The sequence below is a fragment of the Larus michahellis genome, chromosome 3 (assembly GCF_964199755.1).
Source record: "Larus michahellis chromosome 3, bLarMic1.1, whole genome shotgun sequence".
Classification (NCBI taxonomy): Eukaryota; Metazoa; Chordata; class Aves; order Charadriiformes; family Laridae; genus Larus; species Larus michahellis.
In genome coordinates, this window is record NC_133898.1 from 23,896,575 (window position 1) to 23,919,184 (window position 22,610).

Consider the following 22,610-nt stretch of genomic DNA (forward strand, 5'->3'; position numbering starts at 1 on the left):
AGAGGGCCTCCGAGCTCCGTCTTCCCTCACTACCTCCCTCTCCCCGCTGCGCGAGGATCGCCCCTGTCGCCCGCAGGTGATTGACAGGGAGCGGCAGCCAATGGGCTGCGGCGGGCGCGCGGCGGGGCCAATGGGGCGGCGGGGGCGGGGGGAACGGCGGGCCGGGCTGAGGCGAGGCGCAGCGCCGGCAGGAGGGCGATGGTGGCGGCGTGAGGCGCGGTGGGACCCGGGCGGGCTGCCCAGCTCGGTGAGGGCAAGCGGTGTGTGCCTGGTGCTCGCCATGAGGCTACAGGAGGAGGAGGAGGCGGGAGACGACAGCCGCAGGGCGCTGCCGCAGTAATGGGCAGCGGCAGCGCTGCCTCTCGCCTTGCCGTCTGGTGCCGGGGACCGCCCGTGAGGTGAGTGCCGCGGGGCGGAGGGAGCTGCCCCGCGTCTCGCCCCCCCCCTTCCCGCTCCCCGCCGTTGGCGTGTTAATTTTTAAAGCCCCAAGGGCTGCGGGCGGCGGGGGGGCTGCCCCGGCGGGCTGGACGCTGAGGTGACAGGGGCCGGTGGGGCGGAGCGGGGCGCTCCTCGCCCCGGGGCTCCCTGGGGAGGGCCCCCTCCAGCGGGGCATCCCTGCACCCCTGGTTGCCTCCTTTGCCAGCTTTAATGCCATCGTACCTTGCCTTCTCCCCGCCTTCTGCTTCCCCGTATTCCTAATAAGAAGGGTTTTTTCCTCCGTGCCCCTCAGAGATGCCGCTTTCCTGCGGAGGGAGAAGACTCATCTGGGTTTCTCCCCTTCCTTCTCACCTCCCCGGTGAGCGTTTCTCGGTTCAGGATGGCGGGGCATTTCCATTTCAAGGAGGAGGATGGGGAATCCTGGGCAGCCAGGGCTCAGGAAATGCCCCTTCCTCTTTCATCCTCCTTCTCCTCACCCTGGCACAGGCATTTAAGTATTAACACTCCCTTGCCGGCTTCTTGGCTGTTCCTCCTCCTTGGAAAGAGAAATGGGAGCGGGAGGTGTGTGTGTGCGTGTGAGAGAGAGAGGAAACAACTGTTACACCTTTTGTCATCAAGACAAAGAACTTGTCTTCATCTCCCCGTGTCCCTCCCTCTGGGTGCATATTGGCAGCACCTCAGCCACTTTGCATTGCTTCCCGGAGATGCTTCATAAGGATTCGGTATGGCCCTGACCTGCCCTTTTTTTGTTGTTGTTGCCAATTACGATGGTGCTGATAAAAGGACATGTTGATATGTTTCCAAACAGACTCGTGGTTTGCATTCCTGAAATTGCTGCAGCATTCTTATTTATTTATTTAATTGGAGGGGGGGGGATGACAACAGGAAAGGGGTATGTTTTTGTGGTTCATTGTAGTTGTCTGAAAGGTACAAGATCACGTGCAATTGCAGCACTGTAGTATGGAGTACATTAACCAATGCTTTCTCCCCCATCTTATTTGTCTTCCAGTCCTGCAGTCTCCACATCATCTGAAGTGTGAGGAATGATTATTCCATGAGAGAACTTCCTTTCAGTTACCTGTCTGCTCCAATTGCATGCTGCTCCTGGACAGTGATGAGCCATTCAGCTAGACTGGGATTTACACTGAAGAAGGGAGAGGCAGAATATGAATTGTAGACATCCCATCAAGTTCCTCGTGCACTGTTTTTACAGCGTTTGTATATAAATCTGCTAGTATTGAGCACACACGCTCTTGAACCTACGTTGGTATTTGCAGAGTTACTGCTGTGTAAGAGGACTGGTTTTTTCTTGCCATCATGGCTTCAGTTTGGAAAAGACTGCAGCGTGTTGGGAAACATGCATCCAAGTTCCAGTTTGTGGCCTCTTACCAGGAGCTGATGGTGGAGTGCACCAAAAAATGGTAAGAAGCGGCTCATGTTGCTGCACAAATAGTGGAGTAAGTTGCTGGTGCTGAAATAGGAAGGTTGTTGCTCATTTTGTATTGTTTGATGTGTGTACATTGGTCTTGCCTCCCCTTGCTTTCACTTGCCTACCCATTGCAGAGGCAGCTGCATGGGCTGCTGGTCTTTCTTGATGAGCACTTTGCTGTGTACTTATCTTGGACCTGTTGGTTTTGTTCTGTACTCTGATTTCTTAGCTGGCATTGTTGTTATCATGCAGAGGATGGTGTGTTTGTTAGCTTGGCATCTGTGATTTAGTGGTGTGGTTTTGGTTGTTGTTGTTTGGTTTGTTTTTTTTATATTTACCAAGAGATGTTCTCCAACTTCTAACTCAACTCTTGATGCTCAGTGTTACCTGCTGATGCTGTTGTTAGCTGAATGAGGCATCTGAGATCAGTCCTGAAGATGGTGGTGTTTTAATCAGTGGTGGTGGGTAGATACCCATTTCGATTTTGACTTTTTTTTTTTACCTGAAGATGTGTTGTCTCTCCTTCCTTTCCATCTTTTACTGGCAGATCCTTGGGAATTGTCTTAAGGTATTTGTTTCGTCAGACAAAAATTATGTGTAGCGGTGGTCCAGTTGGATGGCTTTGGAGCTGACTAGGCAGCAATTAACAGTTAATGGTATGGGTCTGGCCCATCTTCCTTCCTGTTCAAAATGAGCTTAAATAAATCTGCTAGGGAAGACTAGAAGCTACTTTTAAATAGTCAAGCAAAGATCTCCATTATACAAATACTTAAGTGCTGTTTTATATGTTTGGAATATTGAATTTACTGTCATAATTCCTTACATTAGTGTGAGCCTGTAGCGTCAGGGGACAGAGAAAGTACTTTCCAGACCTCGTGGACTGAGATGTTCAAATTGCCTTGTAATAAACTGCGGCCTCTTTTCTAATACTTGGCCTTTCTTCTTGTTGGCAAGTTTGGTGCTTGCATTTGCTGCTTTCACTGTTTATGAGTAATTGCCTCTACAAATTTAAATTCTATCTCTCGGAGTTGGAAATCTCTGTCAAATATGCTGGAAGGCTGCTCGCTGCTGTCTTAAAGGAACACAGGTTAAAATGGTTTTTTTAACAAGTTATCTTCTTGCCTAAAATGTTTTGAAAGATTATTAAGAAAGAGAATCATTTTAGAAGTTCAACGTGCTTTCACAGAATAAACTACATATAAAAACATTTTAAACACTGAAAGAGGCTGTCGTGATTGTCTCATGGGATCTACTGTCTAGTTCAGGCCAAATAGTTTTCCACAGTAATTTTGGCTTATCAGGTCTATTTCAGCAGTTGTGTTATCACTTTTTATGTTTTGTTGGCGTAAACTAGCCTGTTTTGGCTTTCATTTTCACTTTGATTCAGCCTTTGCTTCAGAACTTGCAGAATGCTTCAGCACTAAAGAATGATAATGCTGCAGCGGAATGTTCAAATTGGATCTGCAGCTAACTTTCACTTGATTTAAGAAAAAGTCACACACAAAAGTTCTCTTGTGAACAATCTTGTTATTTTAGAAACAATTAGCTTATTGTTTAATCATAAACTAGAGCGCCCACCTAGCAAAATGACTGTGCATGAAGTAGTGAAACAGCCTTTCAAAACCTCAGATATGCAACTAATTTCTTAAAAATAGGTTGTCTTTCTGAATCTTCATTTTACATTCTTGTATTTAAATACACGCAAGATCAGTGCTTCTGTTGGTTATGACGAAGCAACAGTATGGTGGTGAAATATGGATGAATTCTAGGAAAAATAACAATAGGGAAAAACATCACTCACAGAGCCATTTGATTGTAGGCTTTTCTATTCTACTTCCTCTTGTTTGGAGAACCTCAACAAAAATGTTCTTTAAGTATGCAAGCCAAAATACAATATTTCTGCTGTAAGTGGAACTGCTATATGAAACAAAAGGGTAAATATTTATGTATTTTGAGAACCTTCAACTAAGTCTCTCCTTAACTTTGGAGAAGATAGTTTTGCGTGTGCTGACAGCCTCACTGCTTCCTCTATGTCTGTTGTGAGTCTCTGAGTTTGGCCCATGCAAGAATAAAACAGCAGAAATGAACTCCATATGCTGTTCTTGCTGAAAGCACTCAATATATATTAAGTGTCAGTGCTGTAGTCTGTAGGTTTTTTGATTGAAACGTAGTAAGCAGTAAGTTATTTTAATGTACTGGCATTTTAACAATGCAGTGTTTCTGGAGAAAAAGAATGCTCCATTCATATTTTAAAATAAATGACAATGCAGTCATAAACACACTTGAACTGAGATCTGTCTGTGAGCAAGGATTGTGCATGACCAAAACAGGCTGCAGGTCTGTCTGCGAACGTTTACATTTGTCTAACTCTTCAGAAAATTACTTGTGTGTTAGAATATTTTTGTAACTGATCATGTGTGGTTTGCAACGTTGGGTGTGTTTCTGGTTGACTTTAATACCTTTTGTCTCCTCTGAACTTGTACTGATTTGGATTTTTTTTTTTTTAACAGTGTTCAGAATAGCTCTTGCTCTTGTTTCTGGAGTTACGTTGGCTGTGTGGAAAGTTGCTGTTACTCTGGTGTTGCTGCTTCACTCTTTAAAATGATTATCTCTAGATACAGCAGCATTTGTCCAGCACAGGAGTTCTAGATACAGCAGCATTTGTCCAGCACAGGCTGAAACTCCTTTGCTTGCTTTTTCTGCTCTCTCTAATTTCTGATTCTTGTCCCTGCTAATGATTAAAGACAGCCACTCTCAGGTGATTGCTTTTCGTTGGCGATGCTTTTGGGGGGACAGGTTGTGATGGAGTGTCCAGTGTTGTCACTGTTCCATTAGAAAAAACTAATTTTCAGGTAATTAACAGGGCTGAGCTGCTTCTGTGGCATTCTGGCTGCTCCTGCTGACCCAGACCTAATTATTGTGGCTGCTCGGTACCTCTGAAAAATTGAGCAGTTAGTTAGTTTGGAACCTTTCATTAAAAATAAATAAATAAATAAATTTTGGCCTTGGTCTTTAATATGGCTTCATGACTCCAGCTACTGTGAAAACGTAATGCTTTGCATTAATCACATAAGCACTTGGGTTTTTTTGGAAGGTGCTTGCTTGGCAGTGCTGGAGTGTGTCATCCTCCACTTACCCTTGGAATAAGCGCAGGATTTTCCACCTGGCCTCACCAGTGAGGTGCAGCCCTGGCCTGGAAGGACTGTGTGTGGTAGGATAGAGTTAATTTAGTCCTTCTGCTTAGTGCAGAGATGTTGAACAAAACCAGAAATCAGTCTCATGCATTTTGCTTAGACTTCTACAGAAGAAGTTGTGTTTACTGCTCTGTGCTGGCGGTGCAGGCTGTGGCTGTGTAGGATAGGATTGTAGGCCATCGTTGGCAGGTGTAGTGCTGCAACTTGTGCTGGGGAGTCAGTTCAGTTGCCTGAACGCTGGTGTCTGGCACTGTTTGAGATGCCTTTGGGTTTTCTGCCAATCCCAGCTGCTGGTTTGGAGAAGCCCAGGTCTCCTGTTGATCCCATGTCAATCCTGCCGCCCTGGCATGCACCTCTTGTGCACTCTGGGGCTTCTTGGCTGCTGGAGGGCTTTCTTCAGGCGACAGAGTCACGGCTTGTCTGAGGCACAGGCTCAGCAGGGGAGCCTCTCAGGAGGAAATGCTCCTTTGGACCAGAGATCAGTTCCAGTACTCGGACGTGAAGCTGTGATGGCTGTTTTACAGGGGTGCTGAAGCATCTAATGCTGAACACATGAGTCTCTAGGATGGCTTTTATGTTTCCTTATTTTTGTGTGATACCTCACAAGTCAAGGACTCAATAGAGGCTTCAAGTGTAGTATTAACTGGTTTCCACAGAGGATGGCCTAACTTAGAGTTGAGGTTGCCAAGTTCCTCATGTGTCCTTCTCCACTAGATGCTTTTATGAGCAAGAAAGCTGCTCACCTCAGTGTAGGTCCTAACTGCTTAAAAACTTAACTGCTTTTGGAGCCTTTCCTACAGGATTTGCCATTCAGCAGTTGTTTTAGAGATAAAGAAATATGTTATGTTTTACAAAGTTTGGAATACCTGTCATGTCCTATATGAACTGCTTTGCTTTTAAATCCCACTTAAAGATACAGCGACCCATGATGTTCTAAAAGGATTAAACTTTTCTTGTACACTGCCTTAGCTGAAGGCAGGCTTCATTTCCATAAGGCAAGTTCCCTATTTTTGTATCAACTAGGTATGGTCTGAAGTAGGTCCTGTATTTTCAAATATACATCTTTCTCTTTTGGAAATGAAGTAATGCTTAATCTTTTTTTTTTTTTTTTTTCCCAAAAGACTTTAGCCATCTGTTTTTCTCTTCTATTGTAGTTTCATAACTGGATGCTGCAGGAATTTTAAGATTTGGCATGCACTGTGCATGGAAGAAAAATGAGCTTTTTGAGATTCCACGGTTCACACCAGTCTGCTTGCCTTCTGGTCGCTGCTTTCCAGCAAACTCCTCAGTGCTGAAGGCCACTGAAAGAACTGGAGTTAACTGGTTTCTGTGGAAATCCTTGGGGGTTGCCGCTGCAGGATCAGGCTGTTAAATTGATCAGTTTGTTTCCTGGCGTGGCATGGTTGTCAGGAGGGGATTTTGTGAGCACCTAAGTGCTTTTAATTATTTAAGGATGATCGCATTGAAACGTGTGACAAAAAGAGATACAGTTACAGGTGAATTCAGGATCTCTGAGTTAGTTTTGCTGTGAACCATGCTTTTTGTCACAGGCTTGCTCTTCCAAGCTTTTGATCGGATTTGCATTTGTGTGTTAACCATGTAGCTATACTGTAACCAAGCTTGTGCAAGGAAAGCATCATGCAATTTCTCCTGCTTTTTAGCTTCTTTTCTCCTTCTCAATTAAATTAGGCTGTGTCCTTACACTCTTCATTGAGTTCTCTGATTCCACACACAATAATCCCCATCTGCAAATACAATTCTGCGTTTTCTTCTCCATTCATTTCCAGTTTTGACTCGGGACTTTTTGAGGGCTTAAGTTATGCATCAAACTTACTCTTTCCACATAATCACCACCAGCTGCCTGACAGGTCAGTTCTGTCCCTTTCTTCCTGTAGTCAGTTAAAACACACTTGCTGTCCGCACACAGAAGCAGTTCTCTGCCACCTTGCATTTCTCTTCTCAAAGAAAATTGTTGATTTCAAACATGTAGATCTGTTCCTTTTGGCTATCTGCCAGACTTTTGTCAGGAGTTGTCTGCCAATCCTGACTCCTTAACACCAGTTGTGTTGCTTCCCTACCTTACCAATTTAGCCTCATGGCCCCTTTTATAGCCCTATGTCTGTTCCATGGACCACAAGTTTGGGATTTCTCATAAAAGTTGTTGGTTATGTATTGTGCAGTGAAGAGATCTCAATAGGAGAGGTATGGCTGTACGTGAAATCTTCCTTGCTGCTGAGTTTTTCAGCTTGTCAGTACTGCATACTCCATTTTCTATTTGCAGCAACTCTTTGAGAGTATTTGAAAATCTGTGTTCGGTTTCTGAAAGACCTCATTGGTAGAACTAGGCATGAAGTTTAGTATCCATAAGGTAGAAAGATTTGGGTTTGTCATAAATGCTTGTTCTGAATTTTATTTGTCTTTGAGAGACACGATTCTTTCCAGCAATTCTTTGACATAGTTTACTGTCCTAGCAGTAACAAAAATAATTGTGTAAAGCAGAAAATATTAGGTTATATCCAAGTTGTAGACAATGCCATCCTAATGGTCTGTCATTCATTCACTTAAAGGGATGAGGATGTCTCCTTGAATAAATAAAATACACTAACTTACATTGTAATACAGCGTTATTTTTTTTGAGAGAGAAACTGTGTGTGTGTGTGTAACTTCCTTGCAGAGCTTTACAAATAAATAAAACCTGGCTCTGTTCCTGCAGGCACTGTGTTGCATGCATACAGTAAAGTACATGTACTGTCCCTTTGAACTCAGTGGACTTGAGCTGCAATAAAGATTATAATTTTTTTCAGGACTGGATCCCTCTGAATACTCTTTTCAACTCTTTGTGTTATGAGATTAAATAAAATGAAATATTACAACATTGTGTAGGCCTCATCTGAGCTGAGGCTTCAGTCTCTCGGGCTGCTCAGGCTGTATAGTGCCAGTCTGTTGCTGCAATTAGTTTTTAATTGGTCGGAGAGAGCCGAAGTCCCTTTCACAGCTTAGTGTGAATAAGGAGAGGAGGAGGAGGCCGATAAGGTTGACTAAATCTGAGAAAACTCTTCTTATAAAACAAACCCTTCAGTTACCGTAGTAAAAGCATTCTGCTTGGGTGGCTTTCTGAGAATATGGGGGCGGAGTGTGGGGGGTTGTTTGTTTACTTCTAAAAGCTTTCCCAGTTTACTCTGAGTGTGTGAAGTCTGTGTTTGTTTCCCTTGCCCCTCTCTTTCCTTTTACTCCTCGGGGTAGAAGCTGAGCCTGGCGGGTTGTTTGCTGCCTTGCTGTGGGACGCTCCCGAGCCGCCCTCTGCACCAAGCCTCTTCTGCACGCCCCGGAGTGGACTCTGAAATGCAGGAGCTATGCAGCTGAACTTTTGTTCCTTATTTTAAGATAGGCACACAGCAATAGGGTAAATAAAGCCGTCCTTGTTTTCTTCCCCTTGTTGTCTTTGAAAAATGTCTTTCTGCAGCACAGAGTTTATGTAAGCGCATCAGAGCCTCGCAGCTGGGAAGCTGTATGTTTTGGCAGTTGAGGTGTAGGGTAGTTGTGGCTGTTGGCACCTGGAAAGGGACTTGGGAACTGTGGGTTAAGCATGAGCTAAAATTAGCAGAAACATAACTAACATTGCTGTTGTCTAAGGCTCTGACTCATGAGGCTTTCTGGGTTCAAGAGTGGGGCTGAGATGTCACTGTCCCTTAGCATTAAGCTTCCTCTGCTTCCCTCCACCCTGACACAGTGGCAGGATGACAGTCTGGTCGCCTGATGGGTTAATGCCAACTGCCACCAATTCCAGTTCTGATTTGTACCGTGTGTGTGAATTGCAGCAGCCGAGGAGCATACGCACCTCCCTTAACGCTGCCCTGATCCAGAGGGGAGGAAAACCTGCCAGAGGGGTGTGATGAGCCACAGCTGCGGGCAGGAGCATCTTAAAGTGCTTCAGCTAAATCGCCCAGATCCTGAGTCAGTGCCCTGTGCTGTCACTGTAGGGCTTCCAAGCGCACAAGCTTTTGAGATGAATCAGAAGTGCAGGCCCTCCTGAACTATCGTTTCCAGCTGCCTGTAAAGATGAGCAGTGCAGAAGTCATTCTCGTTTGCCTGTTGAGCTTCTCTTTGTAGTGGAAAGTCATTATTGGGGGTTCTTTTTTATTTCTATTTTATTATTATTTAAGGAGACTTTCTTGAGGATTACTCCAAAGCTGTGGCCAGGCTCTGCAGCTGCTTAACTGTCTGCAGCTGCTGAACTGAGATCTCTGTGGCTCTGTGTATTTATTTTAGCACAAACTGGTTTGGGGTTTTTTTTCATGTGCATGCTCAGTCTCCTGCAGTCATTCTGTGGGCTTTGTTTTGGGTGAGCTGCTGCATCAGAGCCTAACAGCGCACTAGCAGATCTGATCTTTCTTTTCTAATAGATCTGTTTTGAAAAATGACTTTGGTGCTGACCAAACATCACAAGGACAAAATAATTTCTAATTCCAGGGTCAATTGAATTTAAACAAATAGGGGCATTTTAAGACTCTATCGTATCACCTCAGTTTAGACTCCCATATTACCATGGCCTGAATTACTACCACTCATTTCCTTGATGCCATCTCCACAAGGACCTGTAATGACTACTCACCCTTCATGTTCACTGCATTTTCTTTCTTTATCCACAAAGTAACGTTTGCTTCCTTGCTGCTGTCTGGTGGGTCAGAGCTGTTTGGAGCTGCTGGATGGGTGGCATTGGCTGTTGTGGTGGGAGATACGTGTTTTGATGGGTGTGCAGCTTTGCTGGAAGCATATATTTATCTCCACCTGTTGGGACAAGCCCTGTCACCTTTCTTTAAGGCCAAGCAGACCAAAGACATTCACTAAGTCAGCTCTGGGCTTTCCATTAGATATGTTGCTGCCTGATGCTCTTAAGATGGTAGCTGTCTTGAACTTTCTTCTAATGTGCTGATGCCTGTACTTTTAAATCCAGTATCATAAACTGACTTTCTCCTCCCAGCTGTGCTTGGGAAGAGTATTTGCATAGCCTGTACTGTTAATATCAAAAGCCAAATTAAATTAAGTAATTGGAGAATCTGGACCATTGAATACAGTTGGCAGTACATTGTACGCTGCCACTTGGCGTGCACTGTGAACTTCCTTTACTTTCAGTCACTGCTTGTTAAGTAAACTCTGAATCCCTTTGTTTATGGCAGTACATAGGAGGAGATTTAGAAGAACAGAAAAGAGCTGTCAAAACAGCTTAATTCTCTTTTCCAGCAAAGATCTAACTCAGCAGCCTGTAAATTTCCAAACCAACCTGTTGCTGATTTATCTGTGGTTTATTAGCAGAGGACTTAACCTTGACAGCTCCTGGTGACACCTGACATGATTATAGCTCTGGCCATGTTGGCAGATGGGTGAGTCTGTTTGGGTGTTCTTAACTGCTTGGCTGGATTTTTCTTCTGGTTCTACCTACTGTCTCTTGGGAAACCGATTTAGTGGTTTGTCTTTTGCTGTAGGTAGCCTGAGCAATAGTTTATAAAGCTGTGAAAAATTTAAAGAGAACAAGGTTTTTCAACTCCTTTTTCTCTTCAAGAGGAGATCTTAACTGGATAGAGTACTTGGAATAAGTGCTCTTAAGTTGAGCAAGTGTATATTCATAAAACTTCCCCTTGCATTCCTTTGTCTTTGACATGTAAGAAAATTTTAAGAATGGAAAAGTCCTGACCCATTTTTCACCACTTCCTCTCATACCACAAAAAGCAAAAGAATCTAGCACAGTGTTAGCTGCTTTTGAGGCATATTTGGGATGGTGTCTGTTTACTGTTAGCACTTTTTAAAAGATCCTTTTTTAAAACACCTGTGGTGATGGTGTTTTTACCCCCTTTTTATTGGGATTTGTGCATGTAGAAAAGGTAATTTGGGGTTGTAGGTTTTGGTTTTTCATTTTCTTCCTAAAATAGTTTCCTTTCCTCCAGTGAGATGGATACTGTGAGCTCCAGTGTCTGCATACCCTTTCGGAATACCAAGGCACAGGCAATCTTAAAACAGTAAAGGAATTTTCTTTCTCATGGATTCCTTTTTTCATGTAGTAAATAGGATTTTTAATTTATTTTTTTTTTGTTCTGAACTGAAAGATGACCAAGAATAATCTTAACACCCTGAATTCTCATAGTGGCTGATGTAGTCATGGGATTTTTTGACAGAGGATTGAGAAAGTGCGTGATCACCCTTAGTGCTAGAACTGTAAACATCTAGTGCTTGAGACATGATGCCTTCTTTAGTCTGTGGCTGCGAGACTGTCCAGCAGAGAGGGTGCAAAAAAGCGTAACTCTTCTTTTCTGCCTCCGCACCTCTCTTCCCTCTTTTCTGGGGTAAACGCCCTGCCAGCAGAAAGCCAGCAGCTGCACAAGAGGGGAGTGCTGGAATACAGTCCTACCAGAGAGCTTGGTAAATGATGGTGCGAGGGGACTGCCCCTGACACATCGTCTGCTACCTGTGGGCCTCATCACAGCCTTTCGTACCTCCACACCAATGCTGCTGCCCCTTTTCTGGAGAGCTGGGACAGCCCTTTCCTCTGGGCATACAACACTGTTGTGCTTGATGGGGCTGTGCTGTCAGTGGTTAGGACAAGTTAGCTCACTGTCTTGTTGGTTTTTGAACCTTGAGCTTCTCCCTTATTTTTAGCTTTGCTCCATAAGGAAAAAGTTCTCGTGTGATGTTAAAACGTGTCTGAATTTTCTGCCTGGCCAGCAGCATTCAGCGTCGCATCGGAAAATTTCAGCAGACAATTTCAACCCAAGCTTATGGGGGTGGAAACCTTCAGCTATTATTTCCATGGATTTTGTGACAAAGGGCCTCTGGATAGAAGAGAGGAGTCTTGGTCAGGCCCTGTGGCTGCAGGTAAAAAGCCAGTAACTGCCTCTTATTAGACAATGGAGAATCTGCAAGGGCAAAAGCTGCTGTCAGCCTGACCACTTTCCCTCTGCCTGGAACTACAGGTTTGTGTCAGTTTGTGCTTCCACGCAGAAGCAACAAACTTCCAATATTTTTGGAGCAAGGAGCTGCTAGATACATTTCTCTGTTTCTCTGCTCCCCATCTGTTGCTATTGATGCATCCTGCTCCGGCTGCCTCAGGAGAGGCTGTATCCCAAGGGAGGATGGCAGTTACTTGTGGGTTACCTGGTCCTGGTGCTTGTTGTTCATCTCATCCATCATCGGTAACTTCAGTACTGCTGGTAGCGTGGCTAATGTCGATGTAGTACCACTGCAGCCGGCACAGCAGTCCCTCATCTCCTTTCTGATTGCTGTACCAGGAAACAGGAATATGGAAATTTTTTGCCTATAGATTCAGTCTTGTTGTCTGGAGTGGACCCTAATAACCTATTTACAGTGCAAAAAGTCTGCTTCCTCCTAGGAAAAAAAAAAAAGTGCTGACTTTAGTAAATAAATTTGTTTCAGACAAATTTATTCTTAGGGAAGTAGAGCTGTAGGGGGAAAATACTACTTCTTTTAGCAACAGCTGTTAAAAGGAGAGTGCTTTCTTGGTTTGCAATTAATGATAAAGTCAACAAACTGTAATTTAAAAAAAAATAATAATCTCGAGCTACTCTTGACTATAGGAAGACTGCAATTTACCCTAACTTGTTTATGTCCACCTCATTGTGAGACCTGTCAGTATCTCTTATGGTTGACAAAACCCCATTAAGGCCTGGAGAAGAAACAGCCTGCTGCCTCGTTAGTCTCATAGAGCAGGTTTTCTGCCCTCCTCCTCCTCTGCGCTGTGCCATAGGTGGGCTCAGAGAAGACTTGGTTAGGTTTGCCGCAGGTCTTCTCCCTTAGGATTAGTTTCTTTGCTGCCCTAGGAAGCCTTTAAAAATGGTTGGCCTTGTAGCTTTTTACATGGAATATTTGCTTGTTACGTTTCAGCGTTGCTCAGCTTTGGGCAGGACCGGCGGGAAGGTGAGGTGAACTGCGTGGACAAGGAAGCAGGGGCAGTGAGGCTTTTCTCCTCGTTTGAATGTCTTCTGGTCTGCCTCCAAGGGGTATACCAAGCAGATCCTGCTGGGTGTGAAGATACAAAAACAGTGACCTAAATACAAGCAGCCCGTGTGCAAAGTAAAAATAATTATTTTGGAGAACAGCTGCGGAGCCTTCTTGTACTTCTGCCCAGGTCATCATAGTTAGCATGGGTTTTAATGTTGGAGTCTTAACAACTTCTTATACTGAACACTGCTCACAGCAAAGGAGAAGTTAAAATCGGTGGGGAGATGTTTCTGGAAGCTGGTAACATGAGACAGAGAAGTCTGTCAGCTGTGCATGTTATGTACAAATCTATAGTTCAAGATGCTATGTACATACATAAAATCAACATATGTTGTTGAACTATCTTAGAGGAGCCTGGATGCTGCTGATGAATAGCAGAAGGGGTGGCTGTCACTAGAAAGGGACAAACCTTGTCCACCCTTGGTTACTCTGGGAGACTCCCAGATGTGCTGTGCGACGTGGGCTGAGCAGGGCCAGAAATCTCACTTTCCTTACAACCTCAAGCAATCTTGCTGGTAAATTAAGTCGCTTTGAAATAGTGAAGTATTCAATGTTACTGAAATGCTCAACATTGTAGTAAACCCCAGGCCTTTATTCTCCTACTGAATACAATTCCTTTCAGCTGTAATCAGATTTTTGTGTTTTATTCAGACAGATGTTTGCTGACCCAGGTCACATAAAATTCTTATGAAAATGTGCCCACTTTAAAACGGGAACTTACTGTGTCACGAGCTTTCAGACTTGATTTTGCTGAACAAACAATATGCACATACGTATACTTGGACCTCATTTATATGCAGCAGCTCCACTGTTTTACTGTGCTGTGGCAATCCATGTCATACAGCACCTATTCTTCCCTTATAGACAGGAGGCAGCAGTGCAGAAGTATATGATCTAGAGAGATTTGAATGGAAATATCTGAACAGCCAGTTTAAGCACTTCTGTAGCAAAATAAAGTGTGTTTATATTTCTGATTGTACCAGAACAACCATTTCAGTTCAGAGTAGCTTCCCTAAGTGAAGTGGTTTTAGTGTCACAAAAGCTGTCCTGAACAAGCCTCGATTATCGAAAATGTTGTTGTGCGCCCGTTTGTGTTAACGGAGAAGTAATCCATTGCTACTTGCATCTCCAAGTCTGAACCCTGAAACCAGCAGTACAGGTCACAGGGCAGGACAGGCGCTGGCTCCGCTACTGTCTGCTCACCCATCACTAATGGGAATAAAACCGAAATAAGAGTTTGCTCAAACACAGGTCTTAATGTTTCAGTTTCATAATTCATAATAGTCACAATTCTTTCAGAAGCTATTTTAAAAGGGAGGTTACATCATCTCTTGGTGAATGCTGATTATGATTTCACCTCTCTTTGAGTGACTGCGATAGTAACAACCATACTGTTAAAGAAGAAATCTAAATCCAAAGTGTTCCAGGATTCTTTTTGTGCTGAATGAAAACAAACTGCATTATTTAAATATTTCTATCTTTAAGACACAGGTAGAAAAAGTCTGGCTATTAATATCATATGATGTTAAAAAAATTCTGAGTGCATTTGAAAGGAGTTCTTTTATAACATTTTGTATTCAAAGGAAGATTTATAGCTTTGTAAATAAAACTGCAGTATGTGTCTGGCCTTCCTCAATGTAATTTCACTCAGTTCAAATTGATGACCTGATCTCTTCAACCTGACGCATCCTCGTATTGTCACTGTGTTGTATTTTCTTCCTGGTGTCTGTGTAAGTGGTTCTCCATATTGCTGTCCCATGCCACTTCCCGGGTGGTTGATGTGGAAAGGGGGAATAATGCAGCACACACACGAAGAGTACTTACATGCTCTTACCACTTGGTGCATTTATACAGTTACAGGAGGATAAGAACTTACTTACAATTTGGGCTTTTGGAGCTGGTTATTATATCAAAGCATGATTTTCTCTCTTTCTTTGAACCTGGGAAGTTGGTTTTGTACACATGGAGCTGGGGGAGTTTAAGTTTTTTTTCTATCCCAAGGCAAGTTCCCAGTCACAGCAAAGAAATCGCACGTGGTGTTCTCTCTCTTGCTACCCTGATATAGCCAGAAGCTGCAGAGTAGTTTTTTGAGAGTACTGAAAGTAGAAGGGCTTGTGAAGCTTATACATTTTTGGTTACTGAAAGTAGTAGTAAAAGTTATTTTTGTTCCTTACATAAATAATTCTGTACCAGTCAGTTTAGCACTTTCATTTGTTCAGAGCGGACTCGATAAATTCTGTGCAGATTTTTCTATGTAGATATTTTTGATTTGGAGGGGGAAATAGTCCTCTTTGCTTCTCATTCTACTTGAGAGTGTGGTCTAGTGGTGGAAACAACAGAAGTCAGAAAATCCCGGTTCCACACTAGGCTTCCTTTTAACTTCTCTTATAACTGTGTAGATAAGTCATCTTTTCTATCACTCCCTAATTTGTGTGCACAAATCATCTTCCGTCAACTTTCCTACAGTTTTACGTCAGCAATTACTTACAAGTAGGATTTATGTCTCCTGTTAAAGGCCAGAAGGTAGCAGCTCTCTGCTTGGTGGTAGTGGCGCAAAACAACTAAAAACACGCTTTGCTGTGTGGAAATAAATATCAAGTGCTGACAATTTCTCTGCACGAAAAGTCTGCAGCTGCACAGCTCCATTATTAATCCAGTCTTACAAGACTGCTGTATGATAGAGAAAAATGATCCCCATTTTCTATCTCTGAAACTGAAATACAGAGAAATTGTGGAGAAGGTGCAAGAAACCCTCTCCGTGCTGACAGGAATTGTATGAGTGCAGATTTATGGTAGCAAGACGCTGCATAGCTGAGGAGGAAACTGCAAGTTATACCCTAGAAAAATGTCCCCTTCCTCATTCTTTTTTTCAGTATGAATCATGTTAATAATGAGGTCGTTTACAGGTGTGTTTGGTTATATGTGGTCAGAGTGGAAACCATTGCAGAACACTGCTGAGGTACAGCAGGACTGGTGAAGCAGCGTACATGAAGAAAATGGGAAAGGTAATTCTGGAGAAGAAGTGACTGCATGATCACTGATCTACAGTTACCAATTACCAATTCAGGAGCTTAAGCAAGCTTTTTGTTGTGGGGAGGGGTTTTTGTTTGTTTTCTATTTATTTTCCTTTGAGTGGTGTGTAATTAAGAGTATGTGTAATGGATAAATGTCAGATTGAGGGGAAGGAAGTAATTTTTACTAGGGACTAAGGACATCCTTTCTGGATTGATGCTTCTGAAATATTTTATCCAGTGGTGGTGATATATTAGAAAATGACAATAACCATAAGGACCAAGCTCATCTTCAGCAGAAGTGGTGTACACCTGAAGCATGTAATTGCTCTTGAAAGGCTACATGTTGATTACTCCAGTGCAAAAAGTTCAGGAGACCTACGCTGTTTGTGTCAGATTTACTTGGAAATGATTGTGACACTCTGCCTGACAGTTCAAACCAAAGTGCTTTAAAAGAGGTGTTTATGTAGAAACTATAGCACTAAATGAAGGAAGAGAGCTTGTTAAGCACTGTGAAGACTTTTGGGAATAAAGCTGATAGGATGGAGCTCAGTTAAAGCTCCAACAAAGCTGTGGCTGCACAGCAGGATATAGGCTTATCATTACTGTGATATAATCGGAGCTGTTGGAATATTCTGTTTAAGCTTGTTGACTTCAATATATACATACACTGCCTGGATTAGAATTGCTGATCCTTTTTTTTTTTTTTTTTTTCTGCTCTACATTGCTGCAGAATTTATTCTGTGATTTATTTTCTGCTTGGACTTCAGGTGATAGCTTTTTCTTTCATATCACGTCCACAAAATCAGTCCCAAAATCTAATGCTTGTGGAAGAGAGAATGTGAATATTTGAGAGGAAAAGTAACATTTTATTTCCTACCCTTAAAAAATGCCAAGAATGGTATGCAGAGTGTTGGTGGCTATTATTTTACTTGTTTGTTGCTCCAGCATATCTGTCCTGTGACTTACAGTGTAAGAAGAGATAGGGTAGAATATGAGACATTTGAAATATTTATGAGGCTAAACTGCAAGAACCTCTCTTGAGTTTGCCCAGAGACAGGCTAAACTCTTGAGTCTGGCTCTCTTGAGAGAAGCAAACCTCCATCATCCATTTCAGAATTTCTGTTCTGGTTTGTGGCTGATTCTTGACAACCAGGATGGTACAGAAATCAAATGCTTCAAAGCCAGAAGACAAACAGGTACCTGTTCTATCGCTGTGGCTCTTATTTATGTCATGAAGCTGGCCACGTGTCATCTTTACCTTATGGATATTTTTTCTTTGATTGTTTGAACCTTTTTTCCCTGCTTTGGGCGTTCCAGCTGTAAGGTCCCTGAGCACACATAGTCTCTATCCGTGTCTTAGGAGAGTTAAGAAGGGGAAGGGAGACTGCGGCTGAGGAGAAGAGGGAGTCTGCATCTGTCTTCAAATCCTGGAGTCATTTGGACTCGGAGAGGTTCATTTATGTTAGGTAAAGCAGGAAGTGTCCCATGCCCTCCTGGGCCCTAATTTCTGCTTGCCACCTGCCATCCTGTTGCTGAGGGCCATGCTTCATTTGTGCGGTGGCAGAGGGCTGTCCCTTGGGCACAAGGGCCACACGCATTGGTCTGCTTGCCTTGGGGAAAGCTGGTGGTGTGTGCCCACACATGCTGCTGGGGACAGGCTGCATGCGTCAGATGTGGCTTGAACACTATGAATTTAATGCATGTCTTTATGGAAGGGTCTTGCAACTCAGAGGCTGGATGTCGCAGAAGCTGAGAGCTTATAGGAGCTGTTTTGCTACCCATGCATGAGTGGAAGCACATCATGTTCTGCCACGAGGAATCCTGTTCTGCCCCTTTTGGGGAACTTAAAGGTTTCTTTGCATTGTTCCAGCGTTGTGAGGTGATGTTACAAAAATCTGGCTCTGGTTTACACTTCATTTTAATAATTTTCTCCAAAACACTTACTTTCATTGGCTTTGGAGTTTGAGGGTTTCCATGACCCAAAGCATCTTTGAACATTAATGCACTGAAATGAATGAGTAAATTCACACCTCATTTGGTACTATATTGCTTGTCTGGCTGCAGAACAAACAAACCCAAACCCTCTATATGTTAAAACTGAGCGCTAGCTTTTCAGCCAGATCAGTGAGATTTAAGAGCCCTGACTCTCCTGCAATGAAGGGGGTTAAAGGCTTTAGCCTGCTCGTTCATCTGTCTGCCTTGGTCCAGGTCAGGTCCAGCCGAGAACTGCAGCACCGATGACAGAAGTTATGTTTCCTCTGGTGGATGGCTTCAGGGAAGAAAAGCGGTTGAGAAGGTGTCGGTACTGCGTGGGGTAACGTGTTAGACAGCAAGAGCTAGATGTGCCAGCGCTCATCTGTCAAAGCCCAAGAGACAAGGTTAAATTAACAGATCAAGCTGAGATAAGTGTTTTGTGTAAGGTCTTGTCTATGCTCAGAGACTGGAAAAGTTAAGGAGAGCTGATGTAAAGCATGAAGTGCATAAATAAAGCCATGTTGAACTCTCCCGTGAATGCTCTCATTCAGGAGATTTGCTCTTCACTGCGGTAGCCCCGTCATCTTAACTTTCCTGAGCGTTCCTGCCTGTCGTTTGGATGTGCTCATACTGCCGGAGTGTGGGCAAGCACATGCGTGTGCAGTGCCAGCCCTGCCAAGGCTGCTGCTCCGTCTGAATGCTCCAGAAGTAAATATGTTAAAAATTTGCAGGCTTCAACTTTTGAGCCTGGTTTGTTTTAAAGATGAAAAGTGCATTTTATATCAAATACGCTAAAATATGTGGAAAATCTTATTTTGCAGAATCCAAGGAGTTTGTGCGCCCACGCATCTCTATTGTCCCTGTTGATGACTCTGCACATAACTGGTTTTCCCCCTCAGTGCTCTGTGTGAACTCTGCACAGCTAAAATTGATTCCCGTTCCCTTGATGGTTAGTTTACAGAGTGGATTTTATTCATTAGGCTTCTTTGACCCTAACTAGGCAAATGTATTAAAACTCCAATTTGAAATTTAATCATTTACAGTAAGTTATCTTCATTTCATTTACTGTAATACCCTTCTAAAAGCTTGAAATTAAAATTTTTCCTCCTGTTTATCCTCATTTAGTGCCAGGTCCCACAGCATTTAATCTGTAGGAGGTTTTTGCCTTGCAGTGTAAGGACACCATACTTCACTTGGCACAACTAGGTGTTGCAGTAATTTCGAGAGGCTTTGTCTTTTACTTTGAGTGGATGGGTCTCAGCACTTTGCAAGATTAAAAGTGTATTTTGCTCCAGGAACCAATCTAGTCTCACTTTTTATTCACCTTTGTGCTTCCAAGGAGAACTGCTTTTCACACCAGACACATTTGTGTTTACAGATAAAAATTTTTTAAATTAGAGTAAAATTGAAATCTAGGGTGAGACAAAATTACTTAATCTTTTAAGCTGTGTGCTCTATGGGATAGAGGGGCTCTGTCTCTTTATCCCTTTGCCTCATTTAATGGTACAAGACTGGAATCCAGCCTGCAAGACATCAAATCCACTTAATAAAAAATCTGGACAGCATCCCGGAGTCTCTTCTGTGGCTGCAGATGTTACTTTACAACTACCCCACGCTAAGATCCATCAGCTAACTAAAGCAGCCATCGGGCTAAAACACAATCAGGCATTTCAGTATAGGATGGAGAGGGTACGGGTTCTGTCTATTTTAAGTTGATATAAAATACCGACCATGACAGCACAGGAAGAAGGGAGAGGGCAGCATGGTAGCCAACGTAGTGACTGGGTTTAGTCTCCAGTTACAAACTTGGTGTGTGACTTGGGTAGCAAAAGGCTTCAATTTAAGACTTGGAAACAGCTGATACTGGCGGTATCTATATGTCTTCGTTGGGAATGTAAGCAAGGATAGGCCGGTGTTCATTTTTAACAGTTTATATCTCAAAAAATTCAGAGGATGCAAATGCCCTTTTGTACATTGAGGAGTGTCCTCCTCTTGAATGTTAGTAACCAGCTGTAAGCTTTTCAAAGGAGCGTAGATACAGCTTGGTGTACTGAAAAAAAATGTTAAGGACCGCTACTCTTAGTTTCTTCTGCAGGGATGCAGAAACAAAGGGCTGACCTGGCTCTGAGGGCTCTGTTTATAGGAGTGTCTGACTTGAGTGAAAGCTAGATCAGGTTATAGCAGAAAAATACATATAAGATTATTTTTAAACAAACAAACAAAAAAAAACAAACCACACAAAAACCCCAAAGAAACTGTGTCTGGCTGAAAGATGTAATTTCTTTGTGCATTTTCAGCATCAGCATGAATTCACCTATATTGTAGGTTCTGTTTGTTTGCTTTTCTTAAATCAAAAGTCATGCTTTAAAACAGTCATTTTAAATATGCCATTAGTTTCCACCTTAGCTGATCTTGAAATAATTAGGTACAATCTAGTTCAGATTGCTGTTGGGCGTCTTACAAACAGCAGTTATCTAGTTATCTAAACAAAATCCGTTTAGGTCCTTAGTTGTTGCTGGTTTTAAGGTTTTTTTTGACCTTGAAATAAAAATGTTGCATCAATTGTATCTGCAAATTAGGAATTTTGGTATTTTCAAAATACTTTCTAATTTTTAAAAGCTGTAAGGTCACTTTTTTACATTTCAAAATAGAAATAGAGATCTTTCAGCTAGGAAACTTTTTGGCTTTTTTGTTTTGTTTACCATATCCAGCCCCTAGTGTTGGCAGGAGGTTTTGCTTGGTCTCTTGAGCATCCATGAGTTAACATGCCTTTTTTTCTTAGCCAGTACTTGCTGCTGGGTATGAGCCAGGGGTGTGACTTTGGGGGCATTAATTAAAAGGCTCGGACAGTTTAACTTCCTAAAAATGATACACATTTTTGGACTTTGGATGTACAATTCTAGGAAAATAATTGGAGATATATAAATAGAAATAAATGGTGTCGCTTTTGAGATTGACTTTTGTAATCAGAAGTGTTAACTTCTGTTTCAGGAGGCAGCTTGGAAGCGATGTAACAACTTAATTAAACAGATTGAGCAGGAAGAGGAGGAGATGTTCTAAATTAGCAGCCTTTGGAACAGTTATTTAGGTATAAATACTGATCAAATAATGTCGCTTCTTATGGCGATACCTCCATCTTACAGCAGCTCTTGAAAGGCCACCAAAATGAAATGGGGCGACTCATGGGAAAGGATAGTGGCAGTTTCTAAGGGCCTACGCCAGTTCCTTTGAAACCATATGCAAAAATTTTGTAACTCTGGTAATTAATATTTTATTTCTTAACATCTAAGACAATCATAGCTTTAATTTTGAGAACTATCCATGTATAGCTTACTGCTGCAAAATTTATCATGTTGACTTATTCTGTTTTTTTACATTTTGAAGGTCTCATTAAGCTTGGAGAGGACGAGGTCTACAGGGGCTTTGGGGCTTTTTGTTTTGCTTAGCGTGCAAGTGTATGACTTTGGCTGGGACACAAGTTTAAATGCAAGGTTTCCCTGTTTATCTGTGGTGTTTTGACGCTGTGGCTGCTTCAGAGATTTCCAGTAGCTGGTGCATTATTGCAGTTGGCAAAATCTTCTAGTTTCGTGCCTCTGAAGGGTGGCAGAGAGGTGTGTTACTTCCATCCGTGCCCCAGCTATTGAGGAGATGTGTTCCTCCCAGTAACCGGGTCCTTTGCTGAAAACAGGCGATTGATGATCCTGTGGTTGGTCATACAGCCAAGGGGATGCCACAATCAGAGCTGAGAAAGCAGTTCAAGATCTCATCTTTCAATCCCTTTCTTCCCTGAAAGTGAGTTCATGCTTCTTGATACCATATCCGTTATGGCTGTGATGGAGAACACCTGACAGTATTTGCAAAGCCTGGTCTCCTGGGTAGAGATCGGGGAAAGGAGCTAGCACAGCATGTCATGTTTTCTCTTTGTGATACTAATTTGCAAAAGCAAAAGGAGGCTGCTGACAGGTGAGGAACCTTTAATTGGAGAGCTCATTGTGCATGGGCCAGCAGTGCCCATGTCTCAGGACAAATGTGGATTAATTTAGGGCTTGGTAAAGTTATCGCTTAGAAAACTGAGTATGAGTTTGTATCATACTAGCCCATCCAGGCTGCTCCCTGTATGGACACAGCATACCAGAGACCCGCCCCTTGGTTTACTACATACTTGTGTCATGGTATAGTCTTTGGAGAGCAAATCAAGAGTTTGCGCTGTCTTTATAGCTTCAAGTATATATTCAAACTTTTCAGACTTAAAGTACTGAAGAGGCAGACTACTGTGTGTGTCAGCACTCATTTGCTCTTTGTAGGTTTCAGTCTTTTTAATTAAAAAGACTACTTACTGTACAAGCATCTTGGTCCCACAATCCAGGCACCTAAGGTAGGTGATATGAACTTTCTCTTTAGACAAACCCTCCCGGCTGGTATAATTCTGCACTTGCTGCCCACTCAGAAACCTTTAGTATCTTCACAACTTCTGTACATCTTCAAAGGGTAGAAGTTGCTTTGTGTAATCCAAAACATGGCCTTATGAAACAAAAACAAACAAGAAAACCC

The 22,610-nt window shown here is 42.8% G+C and overlaps 1 protein-coding gene across 20 annotated transcripts in view; it reads left to right on the forward strand.

Annotated features, from left to right (window-relative positions):
* Window positions 1-146: 146 nt before the first annotated feature.
* EHBP1 (EH domain binding protein 1) overlaps window positions 147-22,610 on the forward strand; it is a 229,740-nt gene continuing 207,276 nt past the window's right edge. For 13 of the 20 annotated variants that reach the window (XM_074579193.1, XM_074579194.1, XM_074579196.1 and 10 more), the window contains exons 1-2: window positions 148-398; window positions 1,448-1,859. In XM_074579193.1, the coding sequence (XP_074435294.1) occupies window positions 1,756-1,859 (104 nt within the window). In that variant the 5' untranslated portion in view covers window positions 148-398; window positions 1,448-1,755. Of the gene's footprint in view, window positions 399-1,447; window positions 1,860-22,610 lie in introns of all 20 variants that reach the window. The other 7 variants (XM_074579200.1, XM_074579202.1, XM_074579203.1 and 4 more) reach the window with 1 other exon arrangement.